At 42.0% G+C, this 17,047-nt stretch overlaps 2 protein-coding genes across 4 annotated transcripts in view; one reads left to right on the top strand and one right to left on the bottom strand.

Annotated features, from left to right (window-relative positions):
• WNT5B (Wnt family member 5B) overlaps positions 1-17,047 on the bottom strand; it is a 125,016-nt gene that overhangs the window by 46,729 nt on the left and 61,240 nt on the right. The window contains exon 1 of one of the 3 annotated variants that reach the window (XM_039357536.1): positions 9,693-10,607. The exons of 1 other annotated variant lie outside the window; for it this stretch is intronic. In XM_039357536.1, the coding sequence (XP_039213470.1) occupies positions 9,693-10,568 (876 nt within the window). In that variant the 5' untranslated portion in view covers positions 10,569-10,607. Of the gene's footprint in view, positions 1-9,452; positions 9,649-9,692; positions 10,608-17,047 lie in introns of those variants that run through there. One more of the 3 variants, XM_039357613.1, reaches the window with a different exon arrangement.
• FBXL14 (F-box and leucine rich repeat protein 14) lies at positions 10,491-14,365 on the top strand. Its single transcript, XM_039358191.1, has one exon. The coding sequence runs from the start codon at positions 10,525-10,527 to the stop codon at positions 11,725-11,727; it is 1,203 nt and encodes a 400-aa protein (XP_039214125.1). The 5' UTR covers positions 10,491-10,524; the 3' UTR covers positions 11,728-14,365.

Here is a 17,047-nt window from a genome sequence, read left to right as displayed (position 1 = left end):
ACCATCTGCATTAACTGAATGACAGACAGCTGGCATAGTGTGGGTTGTACTACAAAGCTGACAAAAAAAGAAGGATAAACTTCACCAGGACAGGTTTTTGAACAGAATCCCAAGGAATTTGGAGCCAAAATGGTAAAGATCTCAATTAAAATTTATTACACTGTAATTAATAGAAGGAAATAAGAATATTAGTGTATTAAACTACTAAATAAATAAGCAGGAAGAACATTGATAAAATTCATGGATCTCATTGTCTAGAACAGTGGTTCTTAACCTTTTTGAACAAACCGCCCCCTTGAGCCAATGAGGAAGTTGTCATCGCCCCCCTCCCCCAACATAACCTCTCAATCACAACATTGGAAATAATTCTTCAATTTATGCAAACACTTTTTTTGTTTTCTTTAAAATTGTCATCAGGACATATCGATGCAAATAATTTATTTCCAGTCTTTTTCCCATATCTCCCATATTCTGGCCAATGGCGCGCCACTGTATGGGTAGAGGCTGCTGCACAACGCGCATGAAGATAAGTGATGCGTATTCACATATGTACGGTGTTCTGTACTGAAACTAGCTGGAGGAACATTTGAAAACACAATTCAATCCACTAATAGCGATCATCTGATGTTTTTGTATGACAGATATACAGCTATTCACTGTACAAAAAAAATCTCAAAAGTGTCCCCAAAACTTCTCACTCCATCGCCCCCATATTGCCCCTTTTGTTTCTTCGCCCCCCACGTCGCCCCTTTTCATTCCATCGCCCCCTTGAAAAACGAAATCGCCCCCTGGGGGGCAATATCGCCCAGGTTAAAAACCACTGGTCTAGAACATGGATGTCAAACTCGTCACGTGACGTTACGCGACGTATTGCGACTTTTTTTGCATTGCTGGAGCTGGGGTGGGCGCGGCCTCCGTACAATGCAACCGGCCTGTGGGGCGGCAGTTTGACACCCCTGGTCTAGAAATCTTTCTCTTATGATTGTAATGGAGCCCACCCATTGACCATAAAATGGGTCATCTGATTTTATGACCTTCTTATGGCAGTCATTAAGCAAATCCAAAGTCCGGGTTTCAGCCAAAACAAAATTGTGATCATGTGACTCGGGGGAAGCTGCTGCAAATGACCATTAAATGCCAAGCACCTGAAATGCGATCATATGGGCTCCCATTATAACTTCAAATAGTTGCTAAGTGACTGATCCTAAGTCTAGTATAGAGTATAGGAAATCAGGTGAGCTTGAACTTTTAGTGCAGGAAGATAAATGTATTTTAACTGATGTAACATAAACCTGATGGGAAGAAGTAATGGAAAGGGAGGATGTTAAAAATATATATATCCAGGGCTTTTTTTCTCATAGAACGCCCAGAATGGAGTTCCGGCACCTTTTTGGGATGGAACCTTGTAGGGTAGGCAAGGCAGGGTTGTATGATGTGTTTGAGTTCCGGCACCTTTTTTTTTTTTTTTAGAAAAAAAGCACTGTATATATCCATATCTGCTCCAAAATTCATATATCAATGAATTTGGCAGTACTGTAAAGAGCCTCTAAATTTAAGTGGAGGAATAAATAAAAGCTGCATATTGTTGACATTGGTTATCACTTTCCAAACAAACGGAAGACCCATACATGGCTTTTCAGTGATAGGAACTTTATTTACCTAACATCTACAGGAAGACCAGTTCTGCCAAATATGATTTTTCCTAAAAGCTGTTTGCTATTTTTCTGAAAATGTTTTCTTTGGAGGATCGGATTTTGACCTCATACTAACCAACAGTGAGTGGCCTTACCTGGAAAGTAAAAGTAGGAGATACAGAAATTGAGGTTATAAGACTGGAATTCTTGATATTGAGTAAAAATAATGCTGAGTGCAATCCTTCACTTAAGTTGGATTTAAAAAGTTAGATTTTAATAAGTGCACATCAATGGCAAATTTCACAAGAAAGGTTAATGGGGAAAAAAATCAATGTTGTTGGGCATTACTGGAACACTGGACAACAAAAGCACAACTGCAAACAGTTCCAGGGAAATAAAAGATAGAAGAGAGCCAAAGAAACCAACAGAATGGCTCAAAAACCTTTATGAAAATCCAAAATTAAAAAAAAAAAACAAGAGAGAAAAGTTACAAAAGAAAAATACAAGCAGGTGTCCCAGGACTACAGAGCTGGTGTCAGGGAAAGGAAGCTTTCAGCATGAGCTGAAGCTAGCAGAGGATATCAAAAACAAAACAAAGCAAAAAATGGCTTCTGCTACACCCATATGACTTCTGCCACACGCTAGGAGTTAAAAGAAAAGAATGCATATATCAGCTGCTCGGTGAAATAGCAAAACACTAACTGGTAACAATGAACTTTTGTCTGTTCCAACAAGAAAGTATGTCCTCCGCCAGGAAGATGGTTTGAATCTTGAGGTAGAGAGAAACATGCTTAAGAGTTATGCATTATGTATTCTGAATGTTTTAATATCCAGAATCCTATGAACAGAATAGTCCTTGACTTACAACAGTTCATTTACTGACCGTTCGAAGATACAACAGCCCTGAAAAAAGTGACTTACGACCATTTTTCACACTTACGGCCATTACAACATCCCTCATTTAATCAAAATACAGATGCTTTGCAGTTGCAGTGGCCCGGGATCATGTGATCACCTTTTGCAATCTTGTGTCAAGCAAAGTCCATGGGGAAACCAGATTCACCTAACAACTGTATTACTGATTTAACAAGTACAATGATTCACTTAACAACTGTGGCAAGTAATAGGGCAAAACTCACTTCACAAATGCCCTGATTAGCAGCAGAAATTTTGGGCTCAACCGCGGTTGTAAATCAAGGACTATTTGTATTGCACTCTAGACTACTAAAGGAACTAACTGGTGGCCTGGTGGAAACTTGAGAATCCTAGCGATGTTCTAAGTTGTGGAAAGAAAATGTTGCCTGTATCTTTAAAAAAGGAAAAAGGAAGCTCTCGAGTATGGGTGTCAAACTCACCACATCATGTGATGTGTCGCAACGTATCGCAACTCTTTCTGCATTGCCGGCAATGGAGTGGGCGTAGCTTCAGTCAATATGATGAAACCGGCCCACAGGCCGGCAGTTTGACACCCCTGCTCTAGAGAACTATGGATCAGTTATTCTGACACTGATAAATAGAAGATTTTAGAGCAAGTCATAAAGAGATACATTCTTATCATCTTTAAACAAGGTTAAAGGTTCCTTTTCTTCACTGTTAATTAGCTAATTATTTGGGCTGTTACATGTATTTATTTTATGGATTTTTTTACTGTTTTATTGTCTTTAATTTTTTCATAATTTTAGATGTATAAGTCATTCAGATTCACTTGGTTCAATTGGGTAACTATAAAAATTGAATAAATAAATAAATATTTGATAATTACTGGGTCAGCCTGGGTTTCTCAAGATTACTCTGGAAAGAGTTGCTCTCATTAACAAGCTAGTTAAAGGTAGCTAGATGGCCTGCTTTAAAAACTGAACTCAAAAAAGGTCACTATACGGACCAATCCTGGGTCCTTTATAAATTATTTTATTAATGAGTTCAATAAAGTATTGGAGGGAATAAAGATCAAATTTGGAGATAACACAATAATCCAAAAGAACAATATGTTTCATAACTGCCTTGAAAACCATAGAATCCATTGCAATAGAGCCAAACACAAAGTTCTTAAATTAGAAAAAAAAAATCAAAAACATGGATATCAAATGGAAACACCTGGCTTGATAATGGTATTTGTGAAAAAAAAGTATATTGGAATAGCAATTGTCTTCAAATGGAGCATGCATTTTAGTGTGATTTGACTGTAAAAAGACAAATGCAATTTTGAGTTGCATCAACAAAAATATTGTTTCCCACTCTCGGGAAATAATCTTTGCACTTTATTTTGCTTTGAGGATTCATAAAAACTGGAACTGGTTCAGAGAATGTCTGTGAAGATGATCAAGTGACTAGACAACAAGTTCTATTTAGACTTGAGAAGAGAAGGCTGAGATAGGGTATGACAGCACTCTTGAAGTGGCTGAAAATATGTCACATGGAACAAGGACACGACATGGGGCACTGGATTTAACTAAAGGATAGCATATTCTGACTATATATATATATATATATATATATATATATATATATATATATATATATAAACCCTCAACCCAAGAACAGCAATTTGATAACAGGACCACTTACCTACAGTGAAAACAGCTGCTTTCTGAATTAGAAACCTTCACACACATTTAGACATTTAGGTGAAATTACTTTGCTTTTTCCACTGAACAGGGATCTGGATTTGCTAGCCGTTTTGCTTCTATATTTTGTGACTGGTGTGATATGTGAAGATAATCAATGATTGGCTAATACCAAGAAGGACATATGGATGTCCAAGATCTCAAAGAGCAAGCTATTTAAGACTGTCAGAACCAAAGAGATGGGGGCATTTACAAAGGTCATGGTGAGCAAGGAAGTCAAAATGAACATCTCCTTGATAAATTGCCCTCTTAATGTATACTTCGATTGTCCCATCTGTCTTAATGACTTTCTGGAAGCTCAGAAAATTTGCAAACAGCTGCTAGTTGTATAAAGCAAAATTCTATTGCAGAGAATTTTTCCCTATTCTTATCAAGCTTATGGCAGGCAGAGGACAAAAATGTATTAATTCATGTACTAGAATTTGATTTATAAGTTGTTACTGTATATATTAATACATGTCTTTTCCTTAACTTATTTGTGTATTTACTGTTAATTAACAGCAGTCTTTATGGATGCAAAATATTAATGAAGGAGCAAATAGGGGTGATTTTTAAGTGTTTTTATACAAGACTGCTTTCTGATAAAAGTTCCCTAGCCCCAAACAGATTTTGAGCACAAAAACACTCAAACAGCAAAGGGTGGACAGGTAAATTCATACATTGTGTTAGTTCCTGGATTGCTTCATTCAGAAACCACAATTTGTGAAATCTCCAATCTAATCATTAGGACATAAACCAGTTTACACAATACAAGTGCCCACATTTTGCTCAAAACTGTCACATTTTTTAATATTGCAAGTTTTCATAAAAAAAATAAATATCGATAAGAGAAAAAAATATACTAACCCACAATCTGTCTGCTGGTCAGGCAGCTTGTGTTTGGTGTCCTTGGCTTCTAAAAAACAAAATTCCTTTACTTGGAGAACAATGTTGCTGACTTGAGGAAGTGAAATTCACTGGGTTCATCTAATATATTAATAAACAATAAATCAGGCTTCACAAACCAGAATGCCTGCCTTAAAAAAAAACACACAAAGTTTAAACCAAATAACCCACATTATGGCTATGCAGGTTGTATAAAACAGCCATTCACACAGCAGTCAACTTTCATAAAAGTTCCTTCGTACAATATTACAAAAATTACATCTACAACTCATGGATCAACCCTAGCCACAGGAAATGTGGTAAAATCCTGTTCTCTGGCTTCAAAAAAATGCTGTTAAGTAGCTTGTCAAGTGCTTACATTTGCACCAAGTAATCAGTTGGCAGATGGTTGTCTCTTGAAAGACCTTGCTCAAACTAAGTTTTCACTGAGTTAAGGATTCTTGGGCATCAATGAAGAAATATCCTTACAGTATAAGCTCTTTTCATGTTAAAAAGATACTAAGAGAGCATTTACCTAAAATATGCAGATGATACCACTCTAATGGCAGAAAGTGAAGAGGAACTAAAGAGCCTCTTGATGCGGGTGAAGAAGGAGAATGCAAACGTTGGCTTGAAACTCAACATTAAGATAACCAAAATCATGGCATCTGGCCCTCTCAATTCCTGGCAAATAGATGGGGAAGAAATGGAGGTAATGACAGATTTTATTTTCCTGGGTTCCAAGATCACCTCAGATGGGGACTGCAGCAAAGAAATTAAAAGACGCTTGTTCCTGGGGAGGAAAGCTATGGCAAATCTAGACAGCATACTAAAAAGCAGAGACATCATCCTGCCAACAAAAGTGTGTATAGTCAAGGCTATGGTTTCCCAAGTTGCAATGTATGGATGTGAAAGTTGGACCATAAGAAAGGCTGAGCAACAAAAAATTGAGGCCTTTGAACTATGGTGCTGGAGAAGACTCCTGCGAGTCCCTTGGACTGCAAGGCGTTCAAACCGGTCAGTCCTAGAAGAGATCAACTCTGACTGCTCTTTAGAAGGCCAGATCCTAAAGTTGAAACTCAAATACTTTGGCCACCTAATGAGAAAGAAGGACTCACTGGAGAAGGGCCTAATGCTGGGAAAGATTGAGGGCAATAGAAGAATGGGATGACAGAGAATGAGGTGGCTGGATGGAGTCACTGAAGTAGTAGATGTGAACTTAAATGGACTCTAGAAGATGGTAGAGGACAGGAAGGCCTGGAGGAACGTTGTCCATGGGGTCGTGATGGGTCGGACACAACTTCGCAATTAACAACAACAACAAAAAGAGCATTTAAATAAGGCTATTTTAAGACACTTTAAAGACTCTTAATATCAGTCCAATTTCAGCAAGCAAGCTTATCAGTTGGACATGAAAAATCTTAAGAGTATGGCAGGAAATGCATACACATCATTTATAGGCATGCAATATTTTTGGTTGGTCCTAGTTCAGCCTCACTTACTTAATTTCCTTGATCGTTTGCCAGTTATGAGTAATGTTAATGCAATGTCAATCCTAATGTAAATATAGCCCATCAATTCCTTTTTTGTACTAAACCGTAGTGTTAAGGTGCAAGCAAATGGATCAGATCCCTCTAAGGCATTTATTTTAAACCCTCATTCTGTAAATCATCTTGTCTACCCATTGATAGCGCTACTTTAAACCCAAGTGGTAAAATAACAAACTGATAATCATAAGATATCAATAGGAGTAGGTATAGGAAAAGTGAGAAGTATACACACACACACACACATACAGACACACACACACACACACACACACACACACACACACACGACTACTATGAAATTCAAAGATTAAGCAAATGCATTGTTTTCCCTTTTATTATATTGTTATAAAACTTGACACATATTGTTTCAGTGCAATATATAATATAAAATTAATAATACAAGTTAACGTATTTTTAAAAAAGATTAAGGTATTAAAAATGGAGAAATGTAAAAATTCTGTCAATATTAATTACGATTTAGAATATCAATATTTCAAGTGTAAATTATTTAGCTTATCCAAAATTAAGCATTACTTTGGAGAAAGGGAAAAAAAACACTGCATCTCATTAGTTACATGATAATAATTTGAATCTTAAGCAAATTATTTATTAAAATGTCTACAGTATACTAAAATTTATACACCTATACACCCATACAGAGAAAGAGTGTTGACAAAAAGGAAAAATAGCCCAAGCATGTTTAATAAAAGCTAAAATATCTGAAAAGAAAAAGAAAAAATGGAAATAGTAGATATAGGCATTATTTTTGTAGATAAGTCATTAGGTAAAAAAAGCATTAAGTTCTGGTGTGCAGTTGTGTTGAAACTAATCAACCATTAAAACTCTTCAAAAGTACTAATACTTCTGAAGTTGCCCTTGGTATTTGGATTCATACCCATGCTGAATCATAATATGGATTGTTTTGGTTTAAGTCTGTTGCATGAACAAAACCCTTGTTTATGAATCATTGCTTCCACCTAGGAAGATATGGAGAGACCTGGCCCACAGAATTGCCAAGAGTCAGGATAACATCATTATCATCATCGCTTACAGCCTAGTGCTTATTCAGTAAACTATGGTTTAGGAAAAATATTATGTTAAAAGAAACACAACTTCATAGCTTAATGATGTTTCTATGCACAGTAGAAGCTGCAAAACATACTGGCATTATAGTCTATATGCATTTAGATAGTATTGTTTAGCTTGTGTAATGTCAGCAATGGCATTTAATAAAGAATGGGAAACATGATGTGAACAGTTTGTGTATCAGAACAAGGATATTTTGGAGATGGAAGTAGCGAGCTGTCTGGTTGGAGTCTTAGATTTGTTTTCCTTTGAAAATATTTTCCTTTAAGAAAATGAAAAGATATATTTTCTTATAACAATAGTAATAGCATTTAGACCAGTGGTTTTCAACCTTTCTAATGCCGTGACCCCATAATACAGTTCCCCATGTTGTGGTGACCCCCAAGTGGGTGTGGCCACCAATAAGAGGGAGTAGGACAGCTAGGGAAAAGGGAAAAAAATGGTGGACAGCATGGTTTGGCGACCGCCATGAAATGGTCGTTTGACCCCAAATGGGGTCCCGACCCACAGGTTGAGAACCACTGATTTAGACTTATATACCACTTGATAGTGCTTTATAGTACTCTCTGAGTGATTTACAATGTCAACATATTGCCCCCAATAATCTGATTCCTGATTTTATGAACTTCAGAGGGATGGAAGGCTGAATCAACCTGGAGCTTGTCAGGATCGAACTTCATACTGTGGGCAGTTAGTCTATGATGCCGCATTCTAACCACTACGCCACCAAGGTTATAGGTTTCTAGTATATTTTCTAATACTTTATCATGGAGTAGCAGGAGAAAACAATGCAAATTCCTGTGCCATCCCTTTTTTTCTTGAAATGATAGGGGAGATCTAACCTTATAAACACTTTGCTTTCATTATCACCTAACGGAAGCATATATCTGAAATTATTTTAGCAAAGACCTTTATTCAATTTCAGCTATCAACTGCTATAACTTGGAAAGGGGTGTAAAATGAAAAGTGGAGAGCAGTCAGTCAAATGTTCATGCATAGGGCACAGGACAATAACATCTTCATTCACTACCATGTCCCAAATAAATGGATTTGATTACCAATTTCAATTTGGCTCACTCATTTGCTCCGAAGCCTTTTCAAACTGACTGAAATGTATAGGAGTTTGGTTTTAGACTAGAGTGATGTTTCTCAACTTTGGCAACTTTAAAATATTTGGACTTCATCTCCCAGAATTCCCCAACCAATTCCCAGAAACACTGTATTAAGAGTATAAAATCAATAATCAGGACTGTCCTTCCCAACAGAATCGCCTGGAAATGTGTTGGACTCCATCTTCCTCTGTGGCCAATTGGTGCAGCCACTGGCTGCACACGTACATGTCCCAAAGCCAATTAATTTTCAAAAACAACCTTGTACCCAACAGCCATATTTGCTTGCATCCATCTTGCTTTTGCATTTTATTTCTAACCACCCTCAGCACCTCCATTTTCAAAACCCCACTTTTTGGTTCATTTAATGAAAAGTCAACCCATGCTCAATACTGTTTCTCTTCAGCTGCTTTTGCAAAGTTTTGTCTATTTCTACTGAACACTAACCAATCTTTTACTCTGTTTTTCAAACTTGGCCACTTTTAAGATGTGTGGACTTCACCTCCCACAATTCCCTTGGGAGTTGAAGTCCACAATTTTAAAGTTGCCAAGTTTATTGGTTTATTCCATTGCAAAAGCCCTCACCTCAAACACAACTGGCCAGCGGCCTTTAAAGTAATCAAGAAGCATCCTTCCAGCACCATCAATTGTCGACAGACGCTTTTTAGCCCGACTAAAAATAATTTCTCTCCTCCAGGCAAATCCACCGAGGATTCTTGCCGGGCGGGGGAGGAATGGGGACTGATCCCCCTCCTTCCCGGTGTGCCTTTGGCACCTTCCTTCCTTGAAAATCTCCTTAGCGACGCCGATGCTTCTCATCCTAACCTGACACGTCACAGCGCGTTGGGGACAGTTAAAGCACGTCTCGAGATCGGGCGGGATAACCCCTGGCCAACCGCGGGGACAGAGAAAATCTATCCTTCCTGCCATGCGTCCCGCGCAGGAACCCGTCCCCTCCAGGCTTTGCGCGGCGTCGCAAGAGTTAATCCTTCCGGGCAGCCGAAAGGGAGAAGAGGGGGCGAAGGGGGCGCTGTTGTCAAGGCGACGGCTCGGAGTGTTCCGGATCGTACCATTGCGCAGGCGGCGCAGGGAGGTGTGGTGCAGCCCAACCAGGCCCAGCCCAGCCTCCTCCTCCTTTTCCTCCCTCCCCCGCCCGACTCGAACGCGGCGCCGGGGCCCGGCAGGCAGCGAGCGAGTCGGAACCTGCCGACCGGAGGAAGAGGGGCAGAGGCGGGTCCCGAGATCGGCGGCGGCAAGAGTCGCAACTTGGCGGCAGGCCGCCCTCCTCTCGCCCGCCCCGGCTGGGAGACAAAGGAGGGAAAAGGCGGCAGGAGAGCTCCGAGGACAGACTCGCCCGCGGGGCTGAGCATGATGCGGCGTGGGGCCGCCCGAGGCCGGGATCGAGGCGGCTGCGCGGCCTGCCTGGCGTGGCGCGGCTAGAGGAGGCGGAGGCGGAGCGAGGGCGGCGGCGCGGCCGAGGCCCGACGGACTTCTCTTTGGCCGAGCCCGCCCTGGCGGCGGCGATGTAAAGGCCGGGTCGGGAGAGGGCCGGAGGGCGAGCGCGGGGCCGGCGCGCCGAGGCTCGGAGCCCGGGTCGAGCGGCGCAAGGACGCCGGGCCCGAGACGCCGCACGGCGGAGGCGATCCGGGCCCGGGCGATGGAGACGCACGTCTCGTGTCTGTTCCCGGAGCTGCTGGCCATGATCTTCGGCTACCTGGAGGTGCGCGACAAGGGCCGGGTGGCGCAGGTGTGTACGGCCTGGCGGGACGCCGCGTACCATCGCTCGGTCTGGCGAGGCGTGGAGGCCAAGCTGCACCTGCGCCGCGCCAACCCGTCCCTCTTTCCCAGCCTGGCCGCGCGGGGCATCCGCCGGGTGCAGATCTTGTCGCTGCGGCGCAGCCTGAGCTACGTGATTCAGGGAATGGCGGAGATCGAGAGCCTCAACCTGAGCGGCTGCTACAACCTCACCGACAACGGGCTGGGCCACGCCTTCGTGGCGGAGATCGGCTCCTTGCGCGCGCTGAACCTCAGCCTCTGCAAGCAGATCACCGACAGCAGTTTGGGCCGCATCGCCCAGTACCTCAAAGGCCTGGAGGTATTGGAGCTGGGAGGCTGCAGCAACATCACCAACACGGGCCTCTTGCTCATCGCCTGGGGCCTCCAACGCCTCAAGAGCCTCAACCTGCGATCCTGCCGCCACCTGTCCGATGTGGGCATCGGGCACTTAGCGGGCATGACCCGGAGTGCAGCAGAGGGCTGCCTGGGGCTGGAACAGCTCACACTGCAGGACTGCCAGAAGCTCAGCGACCTCTCCCTCAAGCATCTGGCCCGGGGTCTCACTCGCCTGCGCCAACTCAATCTCAGCTTTTGTGGGGGGATCTCGGATGCAGGGCTGCTGCACCTGTCACACATGAGCAGTTTGCGCATGTTGAACCTACGCTCCTGTGACAATATTAGTGACACAGGTATCATGCACCTGGCCATGGGCAGCTTGCGCCTTTCAGGCTTGGATGTCTCCTTTTGTGACAAAGTCGGAGACCAAAGCTTGGCCTACATTGCACAGGGCCTTGATGGGTTGCGCTCTCTCTCCCTTTGCTCTTGCCACATCAGCGATGAGGGCATCAACCGCATGGTGCGCCAGATGCATGGACTGCGCACTCTCAACATTGGCCAGTGCGTCCGCATCACTGACAAAGGCCTGGAGCTTATCGCTGAGCACCTTAGTCAGCTCACAGGCATTGACCTTTATGGCTGTACCCGCATCACTAAAAGAGGCCTGGAGCGCATCACTCAATTGCCCTGCCTCAAGGTGCTCAATCTGGGACTCTGGCAAATGACTGAGAGTGAAAAAGTAAGGTGAGAGGAGGGGACACCCAGAGAGCCCCATCCCGCCGGAAGGCTTCACCAACTGACTGCTGCAGTAGAGAAAAGTGGAGGGGGGCAATAGTCCTCCAAGGGGGGTTGGGGGAGGGAAGGGAAGGGAAAGCATCTTGGCTACTTGCCTGCCTCTGTGCCCACACAATGGAGGTGAGAGAAAGGGGGACCATACAGGTAGTTCTCAAGTTATGACCATAATGGAGCCTGCCTATCATGGTCATAACTCATGATAGTTATAAAGATCCCTTGATTTGACAACTTTGCAGCAGTTGTTACGCGAATCTGATGTCATTAAGCAAGTCAGTGGTCTTCTATGGGTTCAGTTTTGCCAAAAACTGGAAGCAAATGCTGGTTTTCAGCAAAACTGGTAAAATATGGTCACGTGACTGCAGGCGCTTGCAAATTGCCATAATTGTGGCCAGTTGCTGAGCTGGCTACTATCGCACGACTCAGAGTGCCATCACATGACTGCAGGAGGGTGGTAGCCAGAATTTTTAACCTGGGTCTTAAGTACACCTTAGTTAGTCTGTTGGAACTTTGAACAGTCTCTAAGCAACTGGTCATAAGTTGAGGACTACCTGTACTTTGTTTCATAATTCCTTCCTCTGAATTAGAGGGAGACAAACAACTGCACTCTACAGCAGCCTTCCATGTGAGTGGATACAGTATCATTTTTTATTGGAAATGCAGCTTCTCAAATCGTTTATGCACTGGGGATGGACGCAGCCCCTTTACCCCCTCTGATTTCACTTATTTCTGCACTAGGGATAAAAGAACCCTACCCTATTCCCTTTCTAATTTCATGAGAACCTGCCTTTTATTGGGCAAATAGTCTCATCCTTTTCTAGTCCCTTTCGCCTATGCTTGTCCATCAACCCTCACCATGCTTTTTGTAGTCTGCCATCTTTTTCTTAATAATGTAGGCAACCTGTAGATATCAAATTGATTGGGGCATTGCCTTACAGCAAGTCAGGCCATTGGCCTTTATATCTCAACTGAGTGGCAGAAAATCTCCTGTCCGAAAAGGACAAGTCTTTCTTGGCCCTATTGTTCTAGCTCTCCTAAACCCTAGAACCCTTGGTTCCCCCCCACCTTCTGCTTTTTCCCAGTTTGAGATTAGAAACATCAAGCCTTTTACTGAGAAGAGAGGCTTTTTTGAAATGCCATTAATTGGAGTGTCAGCTATGTGTTCATTTTACTCATTGTTGCTTAGAGGGCCATCACATTTTCCCCAGAAACTCATTTTATGCTGTATCCAACCCACATCATCACCATATTTCTCTTTGCTGCTGAAATCATTACAAAGTTGAATCATCTTTTTTACTTTTTATGTTTCTGTGGCTTTCCCCTCCTACTTATTTCATCTTTTGGGGAAACAGATTTAAAAAAAAAAAACATAGCCACAATTTCATTTTTTGGAGGATTGGAGGCAGAGTGATGGAATTAATCATCACCAGAAAGGCAACAACAAATGCCTTCTACAACCCTACAACACTCCCACCCACCCTTTATACCTTAGCTGTTTTATTTGTTCTCTTATCCTCTTCATACATGGAATAAGTTTGAAAGACAGCTGAAGTGGCTACCCTTGTGAATTTTAACTCAAGTATACTATCACTATATAAACATTTGGCTACCTCGAGTTTGGGTGGTTGTTTTTTTCTCCTTCCCTCAGCCTTGGAATGTTTATGAGAAAGTTGAAACTGAAATTATGTTGTGCCTAGACTGGTAAGATTTCCCCTGGGCTTTAAGATTTGGAGAGGGAGAATAGGAAGAGGAGAAGGAAAAGTGACTAGGAATTTTTGCCCCTGCTTGTCACCTATAAACTTGATGCCTCTTCCTTTTTTGACTAAAGTTTTGGAAACCCACCAGTGCTTTTGTTTTCTCACTCTTCTAGCACAAAGACATGGAAACACGGGGATGTCCAAATTAGCGATTGGGCAATGATTAAAGAAATGTGAAAGTAGGAACTCTTTGTTTCTTTAAATATATGCAAACTCCTGCCTTCCCTTCTCAAATTACTTAGATCCGAAGTATGGAGCTTCCAGTAAGGAAGTGCCCAGAGAGGAGCAAGCAGAACAGACTGACTTGCAGTTGCAACACGAATGGGAAAAAGTCACCTTCAAGTCAACTTCTGTTCTGCCTTTAAAATAAAAGCCACTTCTTGATGCTTGTCTTTGAAGGAGGATCAAGACAACTTTGAAGAAAGCAAAATCGATGGGGGAGGAAGGGCCAGTGTAGATTTTTCCAATTCTCCACAGTTCAAGGAAATGTGAAATTTGGACAAGCCCAGACACTACAGCCCCCCCCCCCATCATGGAATAAATGTACTGTTTATGAATTTGTATAAAATTAAAGATCCTCTTAAAACATTTTATATTCTTACAGTAAAAGGCTAAACTGATATTTATATAATAAAAAAGGAAATATGAAGTATGTTTTTTAAAAAAAATGTTGCATGTGTGTCTTTGTCCTTTAAAAGACAGGGAATATCCTAAGTTGTGAGGAGAGTTGTTGTCCCCTCCTTCCTTGGTTAATGAGCAATTTGGTTTAGTGAATCAAAGCCACTGGAACGCTTTTGTCCTTTGAGCATAAAAGGTTAAGTAACTTCCAAATTAGAAGTTCGTTGTACAGCAAATGGTTCCGTTTGAAAGGATCTTTATACCTTCTACACTATCGTACCTGTACATAACAGTTTGTGCCTGCGCCTGCCGACTAATAGTTTTTAGTGCACTGTTGGGCAAATGCTTCCTGGCATAACAATGAAATGCACTGTCTCAGTTGCTAAGAACAACATGTAGTTTTTCCTTTTAGTTTGTTGCACAATAAGTTGAGTGAATTTGGAAAAACTGGGGAATGGTTGAAATATTTGTAATTCAGGCTTTCAAATAAAAATAAATGCCAAATTTGGATGTTAAAATAGCTTAAATTGGATTGGGGAGGTCCTTTTGTACTCATCTCTGACTTTACCTCTGATAGCAGTCTTTTTCTAAACTTCTCCACTGCAGGTTTTTAAACAACTGGGAGGAAAGTTAAGCAGTATCTCTAACGTATAATACAAAATACTAACTCGCTCCCCCCCCCCCCGCCGCGCAGCGTTTTTCTCTTTCCTTTATTAATAAACTAGTGGTGGCTGGGTGGGTGTGTGTGTGTAGAGAATTTGAAATGGTGGAAAGAGGCAAATCCATTGTTCAGTAAAGTTAAAAAAAGGAGCTGTCCTTGCTTGCTTGCTTGTTCAGTCATGCAGACTGAATCGGGCTGTGTGAGGGTACCTATGGAAGAGAGGAGGGGTGCTATTTTCCCTTTTTTTTTTTTTTACATTCCTCTCCAGGCCTGGCTGTCTTTAAGCTGCTTTTCCTCTGGGGGAGGGGGAGGGCCTGGAGTTCCTGTACATTTGCATTTCAAGCACTTCCAGGGCTGTCTCCGCTGTTCTGTGATGCATTGATGCAGTTCTCCAAAGCTGACCTCTTCTCTAGCTCCAGGTAAGCCTGTGTCACAAGTGTGTGGGGGGGAAACCAAGTTTTATACTCAATGGCAGTGTCCCCTTAATACCCTATCTCTCAATACTGGAGAAAAGAAAAAAGACATTTTTTTTCATTTTTAAAAGAAAACAAAGGAGGTGGGGAGAGGAGACATTTGTCCAGGAATTGTGCCGTTACCTTAAGAGGCTTTTCCAATCTTCTCCAATCTAGTTATCTCCCAAATGCAGGAGTTGTGCTTCAACTTAAAAAAGATGGTGTGCTGATGGTGGATAGGGATTATGGGAGTTGAAGTCCAACATAAGAGGGTGCCAGGCTGAGGAAGGCTGTCCTAGACTGGTGCTTATATTTAAAACCTTCCATGCTTTCTGTTGGGAGTTGGTCACAAAAGCTGCATTGTTCTCATTGGCAAAAGCCAGCACAATTGGATCTAATTGAGCCTGACACTACATCCATCTTCTTTTACTTGGAGGGAAGTGCAAGGGCTGCTTCTATCCCGCCCCCGCCCCTTTGGCCTCTGGGTGGGAGTTTTTAAATTTATAATACATCTGTGGCTGAAGAAAATATGAGGCCTATTAAAATAAGAAGGCTTGACCTCAGCCAAAGTCTGTCAATAGTAGACAATGCAGGACTAAGTTTTTTTCAAAACAGTCAACAGAAACAGTTCGGGCTTTTGTATAAAGTATGTTTAGCTTGGCACATCAGTTATATTTTAAAATAAATTGTACTGAATTTTAAAGTGATTTGGACTCGGCAAGCTAGGAAGTTGTGGGAAATTAATTATACATACGGCACTTTTCATGAAACAGTTCTATTCCCCATTCATTCTGTGAAACGGTCACTGTTGGCACCACCAGTTCTAATGTGAACAATGTTTTTTTTTTTATCCCCAGCAAATTTTTGTAACTTCAAATGTTGCAACTTAGTGATAATGTGGTTGGTTGGTTGCTCAGTAGGTTGTGTGTACCGGCCATCATAAACTATCATGAATTAGCATATGCAAACTCAAGTCCACTGTCATTTGGATTTACTTATCGGACCAATGTTAAATTATTAATCACATTTATAGACCACTGCAGTCCCAAACTACTTTTCACAGTTCACCAAGATAAAAATACACCAAGTATCCACAATATAATTAAAACGCAGAGTAAAATATATATAAAACAAAACTAATCCATAAACCCAACCAAGATGGTATTATGTCCAAATGACCTCCCAAAGAGGGTTCTACATCGGGCTGTCTTTAAAGACCACCTAGAACAGGGGTCCCCAATCCTCAGTCCGTGGACCGGCACTGGTCCACAGCATGCCAGAAACTGGGCCGCACAAACAAGCAAAGCCCCAACCGTGGGATGCAGGCAGCATGCAAAACTATGCCCCTTCCGGTCTGCAGAAAAACCTCCCTCCAGGAACGAGTCCCTCGTGCCCCAAAGGTTGGGGGTCACTGACCTAAAAGATGCCCAGTTTTGTTCACCAATTGGAATACATTGATCAGCGCTATCATCTCGCACAGGTTGCCAGTAGGGTTCCAGGTGCAATTCAAAGTTTTGATGCTGATCCATAAAACCCTATGTGACACCAGGTTATCTGCAGAACCACATAATCCCAGCAATGTTTTCAAAGAAGCAATGGGAACTGTATTTCAGTATTAGGAATTTGAGCTCCTTTGCAAAAAAGGTGGGAAGTAAATGCCATAAATAACATGGACACGAGGCTATGATAACCATTTTTAAAAACTAAAGTGAAAAAGATCCAATTTTCACATGCAGGATCTATCAGATTTCTGATTTCATAAAAAGCTGGCTGGACACAATGCTGACT

Source organism: Crotalus tigris, unplaced genomic scaffold (genome assembly GCF_016545835.1).
Source record: "Crotalus tigris isolate CLP2741 ecotype Arizona unplaced genomic scaffold, ASM1654583v1 scf7180000017541.2806704, whole genome shotgun sequence".
Taxonomy (NCBI): domain Eukaryota; kingdom Metazoa; phylum Chordata; class Lepidosauria; order Squamata; family Viperidae; genus Crotalus; species Crotalus tigris.
This window is presented reverse-complemented; position numbering and strand designations above follow the sequence as displayed.

Bases quoted from the DNA above. Each gene is read 5' to 3' on its own strand.
- FBXL14 (XM_039358191.1), top strand. From the start codon at position 10,525: ATGGAGACGCACGTCTCGTGTCTGTTCCCGGAGCTGCTGGCCATGATC.